General features: G+C 48.6%; 1 protein-coding gene across 1 annotated transcript in view; it reads left to right on the top strand.

The window, feature by feature from the left end:
* Nucleotides 1–774: 774 nt before the first annotated feature.
* The window catches only part of LOC311245369 (uncharacterized protein), a gene marked incomplete at its 5' end in the record, with an annotated part of 67,490 nt that continues 60,148 nt past the window's right edge, over nt 775–8,116 (top strand). Inside the window, one exon of the mRNA XM_084335212.1 lies at nt 775–910. Coding sequence (XP_084191338.1) covers nt 775–910 — 136 coding nt within the window. The remainder of the gene's footprint in view (nt 911–8,116) is intronic.

Below are 8,116 nucleotides of genomic sequence, written 5' to 3'. Positions count from 1 at the left end.
TCCACATTATGAGACGGCTAAAGGTCCCAGCTCACGCTGTCAAATGTATCTGGTAGCGACGGGTGTTTTTTCCCAGGTCCTGTATGAAAATTCCGTGCCGAAGGTCCTACAAGGGCCCAGGCCTCTCCTATTTTCAGATGGGGGTGAAACGATGGGTTGGGGTTTGTCTTATCAATACCCCCAGCGCCGTTCTCGGGTTTTACGAACCTGGCTCTGTTACCAGAGCCCGCAGCTATGATGAGCCCTGGCCAATCAGAGGCCGATTTCGAATCTAGTCCTTTCTTTTGGCAAAACAGGCCAGTTTCAGCCCAAAGTTGTAATTTTAAAGGCCTGTCCCCCTGTTTTTTGACACAATTAATGGGGTAAGGGAAGGCAGTGCCTGGTCCCGGGCGTTTTTAACGCTGTCTTGGGACCGGCACGCCCTGGTCTGTCCGAAAATGACAGCCCTGGCCAGACAGGCCGATTTTGAATCAAGTCCTTTCTTTGGCGAGGCAGACCGGTTGCAGCCCCGATATTTGGGTTATGCAATGGTCTGGCCCCTGTGTCCTTTGTTGCAATTAACGTACTGGGGAAGGAAAGTCGGTGCCTGGTCCCGGGCGTTTTTAACGCTGTCTAGGGATCCGCACGCCCTGGTCTGTCCGAACAACATAACAGCGTTTATGTGGTCAGTCAGGAGGGGGTATGTCTCCGCCAGGCGGCAGTCGAGCTCTGCTCCGCTCAGGCTCTTGCTAAGGAATCTGCCAGCTTGAGGGTCTCCTACATTTCCGGGGAGAAATGACAAGGCAGATCGTACGTCACAGGGGGGTTTCCCCCACACTGCGGGTGGGCCACCGTGGAGCTGCTTTTGAGCAGTCTGTCCCGGTAGTGCCCCCTGTGGTTTACGGTCAAAATGTGCACCACCCCGCCTGGGGTAACCGGTTTTAAAAGCGGTGTGACAGCGTTGGGGACCCAGGATTCATTCTGGTCGCGCCGGACCGGATCAGTCTAGCCCGGTGTCCCTTTGGTCAGGTTCTAGCTCGTGGACCTGACAGAAAGCCCTGTTTCTCGTGCGGTCCATGGGGCTGGAACCTCCCCTGCATCGCGTCGCTAGGTAACGGGCGGGATGCGTGGTGAGGTAGACGCAGGTTTTTTTCACACTGTCTACTCACTGTGTGCGTTTTTTGGGTACTGCACCCTTTTTTCGGTGTTCTATCCCTCCGCTCCTCGTTAGGACGAGTGAGAAATACTTTCAATGTATACAACATGTATAACGAGCTGTCCAATATGGCGAAGCAGAACGCTTGCAAGAACTCATATAACTAGGGTTATAGGATAACCTTCGTTTTGTGTTTTGATGTGTTTGGGACATCTGTATGGTAAATTGTAAGACTGAAGGTGAAGTCACTAGCCATGCCTACTCTCACATGCTCTTTTTAATGAATTCTGCCGGAAAGTAAAGAGTCTCTTGTTTTCTCTTCCAGACGACAGTGATTTAACATGTTTCCCCTATTAGTGTTTAAAGGAAAAGTTCATGTTTAACTGGTATTTCATCTTGGCTTTTGAGATACAGGCAGCATTTGTCAGCAATGTTACTTCAATTCTATAAGCTTCATAATAATAAAATCATGTTTGTGATAAGCTTCAACCCTCCATTGTGAAGGTGCTCTTAAAGTAGCATTGAGCTTAATAGAATTATAAGAGCATCTCTACAGCAGAACTTTGCAGAGTCAAATGATACCTCCCACAAGTGTAGGGAGGTGTGTGTGGGAGCAGTTTAGCTTATTTGTACAGTACTAGTAGTTATGATAAAATAATACAACGTGTAAAAAAAAAAAAAAAAAGAAGAAAAAAAAAATATTGTGTTATGCAGGAGGGGAAAGAAGCCCAGAGGGTTTATTCAAAATCCTCCATTTCAACAAGTAATTAAAAACATACTGAGTCATGGGTGCCCTGTTGGCGCACCACGTTAAGATGCATGCTGCGTAATCGCAACGTCCTGGGTTCGAATCTGGCCCAGGACATGTGTTGCATGTCCTCCCCCATCTCTTCACCCGATTTCTCTCACTGACTGTCCTATCACTAAAAGCACAAAATGCCCAAAGAATTACAAAAAAAACAAACATACTGAGTCATAAAATCAATTCAACATCAAATATCTATCAAAAACATGTATAGAAGAAAATCAAGAAGACAGAAATGTATTTTGTATGCTTTAAATGTTCAAGAGATATAATACATACCCGGTCACACAAAATTCTAGTTAGATACAAGATATATTTTTCCTAAACGTGTGTTGAAAGTTGTTAAAAGAAAATAACAACTTCAAAAGATTTATTCAGTGAATTCTACAGACGAGGTCCTCTAAATTTGGTGACAAAGTGTTGAATGGAAGTGCTACAATAAGGTAAATGAAAGTCCTTTGTACGCCTTGTTGAATATGAGTGAATGTCTGATGATAAATGAAGAAAATGATTCAATGTATCTGTATCACAAAGTATTTACAGTATAAATTGACAAACGTTTATATTTCCTAAAACAGGTGCAGATGGCTCTTGGCTAGTGGAGTTTGAAATCATTAAAAAAAGATTTTTTGGATTAAAGGTATCTGGTACGATACCACCACCAAGTGGCCGAGCCGTTTGAGGACCAGGAGGACCGTCTTCAATTCCAACACATTGATGTGCATGGCAGACCGGGCAGCATGGACCGTCCAGCTGCCCCCCACTGCGTTGGTCCGACACGTCCCCCCCCATCCCGTGAGGGAGGCGTCGGTGAAGACCGTGACGTGTGACCGCCTGCCGCCCATGGGGACCCCGCTGGTGAGGGTACCAGGCCTCCTCCAGTAGGCGAGATCCCCCCGTATCGACAAGGGAACCTTCAAAAGTTTCCACTTGTCTCTCACAGGTCTATTTTCATACTGGAAAACCACCTCTGTATCCTCCTCATGAAGAGGAGGCCAAGAGGGACCACAGAGTGAGCAGATGCCATCATACCGAGCAGGCGCATCACATACAGTGCCGTAACCGTCCCGCCAGGACGGAGACCCCTGAGCGCGTCGAGGATAGACACTCGCCGCTGCTCCGAGAGGGTTGCCCTCATGGGCCTTGAGCTTAGAACCAAGCCCAGGTACTCCACCTGTTGACTGGGAAGAGGCGTACTCTTCTTCCAGTTCACAGCAAAACCCAGCTTGGTGAGGAATTCCACCACCAGCCTGGTATGAGACCTGGCAACCTCCTCCGACCGGCTGAGGAGCAGAATGTCGTCGAGATAGAAAATAATTTGTATCCCCTGACGACGTATAGGCTCCAGCGCGGTCTCTACGCACTTGGTGAATGTGCGGGGGGCCAGAGAGTAGCCGAACGGCAACCTCTGGTATTCGTACGCCACGCCCTGAAACAGGAACTGTAGGTATTTCCTGTGAGGAGGGAAAATCGGGATGTGAAAATACGCATCCTTCAGGTCTATGGAGGTGAACCAGTCTCCCACCCTGACAGCGCTTAACAGGTGTTTGACGGTCAACATTCTGAACCGTCTCGCCACAATCAGACGATTGAACTCGGACAGATCCAGTATAGGTCTGACACCTCCCGTTTCTTTGGGCACCAGAAAATAACAGGAGTAGACGCCCGACATCGCGTCCTCCCGTGGGACCACGACTTGCTTCGCCAACAGAGATTGGATCTCGTCGGCCAGAGCTGTCACTGCTGCCGACCCTGACAACAGGGTCTGCACCAAACCTGAAAACGGAGGGTGGGGTTGTGCGAACTGCAAAACAAGCCCCCGCCTCAACGTTTTCTCCATCCACTTCGACATATTGCACTACTGTAGCCATATGTGATGATACTCCCAAAGCACACCCGCCGCCATTTGGCGCTGGCCCGCAAGGAACTGTAGATAGGCGGCCCAGTCCCACCCGCTGTGCGTAGCCAACTCTGGACCCGCTAACCGTGCGGGCAGGGCGTTTCGTGGAGTCGGGACATCTGTCCCTGATACAACCCACGAGGCAATCACACCCAAGGGGGGACCCCGACAGAAAGGGCCGGTTTGATACGGGAGAAGCTGACATCATACCAGGTGACAAGAGCTCCCCCACTGAATACCCCTCCAGCATGGACCGCTGAGGGGCTGTTCTGCAGCTGGACATGCAAGGTGTGAGGACCCCATGGGTTCCTACACACCGTAGCCCTGCAGTGATATTACTACCACCCAAATCACGCGCGCCTGCCAGACCACTCCCGGGCTCTCCGGAATAACGTGATACCCGGCCTGGCGAAGGCGAGGTCGGGGAAACCCGCACTGAGCATTCCTTCGAAGAGGCCTCGAGTCCCCCTGCTGACAACCTTTGAAGGTGACAGACGTAACACCAGGCTCACCAATCGCAGAACGCGTGGCGAGGGAGCCACGTGACATCACAACATTCTCACGGACAGACCCAGGCTCAGCCATCAACTGGGTGTCAGCCCCTGTCCCCATGAGAAGCGAAACGTGGGGCCGCATGCGCTTTATTGAAAGCCCGCGGCCCGCAGCCAAAGGAAACAAATCAGAGCCCCTTTTCCGCTGGTGTTGGGGGAGGGGGTGATCGGAGAGCGGGCTGCACACAGCAGGACGGCGACGGTTTTTTAGGCCGTGCTCATCCAATGTAGCCGATCCCTCGGCCGCCAAGGCTGTCGGCCTTGTGGACACCTGTTGACGTAGCGCCCAGGGTACCTCAGGCGGGGGAAACATGGCCGCTGGTCGAGGGCCTCGCCATAGTCGCTGACGAGGCCGTGCTCTCACCTCTGGCTGCATGGCGTGAGGCGGTGTGGGGCCCAGGTCAAATACCGCCCGCGTTTCCGCAGAACGACAAAAAAGTCCTTCCGCGGAAAGAGGAGCCTTAAGGAGAAGAAACCTTTCCTCCTCCCCAAGGAAAGACTGCTCCAACCAGAGATGCCTATTAATAAGTGTTGATAGCATCCTGATCCTCCCTGCGGTTATAGCTTGCGACTGATTCAAGATGTCTATAACCCCAAAAACACGCACAATGTTTTCAGCGTCGGCTGGCCCTGTAGCCCCACTACCCGACGTCAATGTGGACAGAAAAACAATCAGCTGAGCCACGACACTGGCCGCAGCTAAATTCCATCCTATGGCAGTATAACCCTCATCAGTCCATACTGCCACCTGCCCGGCCGACTTGCTCTCAAGCGTCGGCTTCCGGGTGGGACACCGTTCAACCCCACCGGGGCAAAGGATCGATGCTACCTGGCTCTCAAGCCAAGGCACACCTGCCTTGCGCCCTGTTGTCAGCCCATTTACCCGTAAAAAGGGTAAATAAGTCTCAGCAAAACCCCCCACATTAGCTACCGACCAGTGGTGCAGTGGTAAATTGACAGTAGGTCAAACGCTCCACGCGCGTGCACGCGCATGTGCGCGCGCGCACAGATTTTTTTTTCACAAAGGTAGTCCTAGTCAACGTATATGCTCCAAATTTTGGTGACACGCATTTCATCAATAAACTTATCTCTTCACTCCCCGACCTGAACTCTAACCAACTGATTATGGGAGGTGACTTTAATTGTGCTCTTAACCCAGCCTTAGATCGATCATCATCTAATCCAGCTCCACAATCTCAGACTGCTAGAGCCATAGTGTCCTTCCTGAAGCAATACGGTATTTCAGATGTCTGGCGGTTCCTTCATCCCACCGCCAAACAGTACTCTTTCTTTTCACCAGTTCATCATACATATTCTCGAATTGATTATTTGTTTATTGACAACACATTTCTATCTCAAGTGCGTTCCTGCTCTTACGATAGCATTGTTATTTCAGACCATGCAGCAATAATCTTAGAGCTAGCCTTCCCGGACAAATGTCCATCATTCAGGCCGTGGAAACTTAATCCACTATTGCTATCTGAGGACTCATTTTCATCGTTCCTGTTCACTAAGATCAAATTTTTTATTGAGGTAAATTCTACACCTGGCATGCCTATGTCCATCATTTGGGAAGCTCTTAAAGCTTTTCTCCGTGGAGAAATTATTTCTAATTGTGCTCGACGTAATAAACTGCACAACAGCAGACGCACTGAACTTTCAGACCAAATTATTAAATTGGATTATTCATACGCAGTCTCTCCGACACCTGCACTTTATAATGAAAGAGTGACCCTACAGACGGAATTTAACCTCCTTTCCACCAGTCATGCTGAGCAGCTTCTACTCAAATCACGGCAGTCCTTTTTTGAATTCGGTGATAAACCTAGTAAAGTGCTGTCACTACAGCTAAAACACCGCACCGCTCAGAACTTGATCACGCAAATTAACTCTGCCACTGGAGAGATCTATACGGACCCATTGGAAATAAATGGTCAATTCAAAACATTTTATTCTTCACTATATACCTCTGATTCCCCCAAAGACCCCTCTCTCATGAATAGTTTCTTCGCAAATTTGGATATACCAGTCATAGACAATGATTCAATGACTCTTTTGGAAGAGCCCATTAGCGCTGATGAAATCCAACAGGCTTTAACTATGATGCAGAGTGGGAAAAGCCCAGGCCCAGACGGGTTCCCAGTGGAATTTAAAAAAAAATATTCCACCCAGTTATGTCCCATTATGGCTTCAATGTTTGAGGAATCTTTTCAATCCTGCTCGCTTCCTCCGACTCTCTATCAAGCCTCAATATCCCTGCTTTTAAAAAAAGATAAGGACCCGAAAGACTGTGGCTCATATCGTCCTATTTCTCTCCTTAACAATGAAGCAAAGATCTTGGCAAAGGTACTCGCTCGACGACTGGAATCCGTTATACCAAGTATTATCCATCCAGACCAGTCTGGCTTTGTGAAGGATAGAATGGCTTTTTTCAACCTGCGGCGCCTTATGAATATAATTTACTCATCCACCGAGTCTCCCGTTGCAGAGGTCGTTGTTGCGCTAGACGCAGAGAAGGCCTTTGACCGGGTTGAATGGGACTATTTATTCTATACTCTGCAGAAATTCGGTTTCGGCGAGAAATTTGTGTCCTGGGTCAAACTTTTATACTCCTCTCCAGTGGCATCAGTTCGAACAAATGATGTGACTTCGGAATATTTCCCCCTACAACGCGGTACAAGACAGGGTTGCCCTCTCTCTCCGCTACTATTTGCACTAGCGATCGAGCCACTAGCTATTTCCTTTCGCAAGGACCGCCATGTCCAAGGCATCATCAGAAATGGACAGGAACAAAGAATCTCGCTATATGCGGACGATGTCCTGTTGTATATCGCGGATCCAGCGGCCACACTTCCACGTGTCCTTCACATACTACACGAGTTTGGTGTTTTTTCTGGCTATAAATTAAACTTAAACAAGAGTGAACTCTTCCCCATAAATTCCTTAGCTAGAAATATCCCCCCCTCTAGGTTCCCCTTCAAGCTTTCCCCAAGCAGCTTCCGTTACCTTGGCATAACGATAACACATAAACATTCTAATCTCATAGCGTCCAACTTCACCCCTCTACTGGAGCGCACCAAGCAGGATTTTATCAGATGGTCATCACTTCCTTTATCACTTGTTGGCAGAGTGAACACTGTGAAAATGAACACATTACCGAAATTTCTGTACTTATTTCAAAATATTCCAACCTTTATTCCAAAGTCATTTTTTAAAGCCCTCGACAAGGCAATATCAGATTTTATTTGGAACAAACGCCCAGTCAGAATAAATAAAATGGCCCTCCAGAAGCCTAAATCACAGGGAGGCTTCGCACTACCCAATTTCTTGGTCTACTATTGGGCTGCAAATATTCACAGCATTCTCTACTGGAGTCACTCCCACTACGGACTCTGTCAGTGGGTACCGGCATGGGTGGACATGGAAAGGGCATCTTGTTCTAGAACATCTTTGCAATCCTTAGTCTGCTCCTCGCTCCCAGTCACAACCGCCCAGTATACCAACAACCTCTTAGTACAACACTCCCTCCGGATCTGGTCCCAGTTTAGAAAACACTTTGGTCTCCACGCCATGTCACAGTCGTCACCTGTCCACAAAAACTTCCTTTTCCCTCCCTCTATGGTGGATGAAACCTTCAGCAACTGGTTTAAGAAGGGCATTCTGAACATTTATGATTTGTACCAAGACAGTTCTTTCATGTCTTTCACACAACTGTCCCTAAAGTT

This window comes from Notolepis coatsorum, assembly GCF_963971535.1.
Source record: "Notolepis coatsorum genome assembly, chromosome: 18".
In the NCBI taxonomy this organism is placed as follows: domain Eukaryota; kingdom Metazoa; phylum Chordata; class Actinopteri; order Aulopiformes; family Paralepididae; genus Notolepis; species Notolepis coatsorum.
This window is presented reverse-complemented; position numbering and strand designations above follow the sequence as displayed.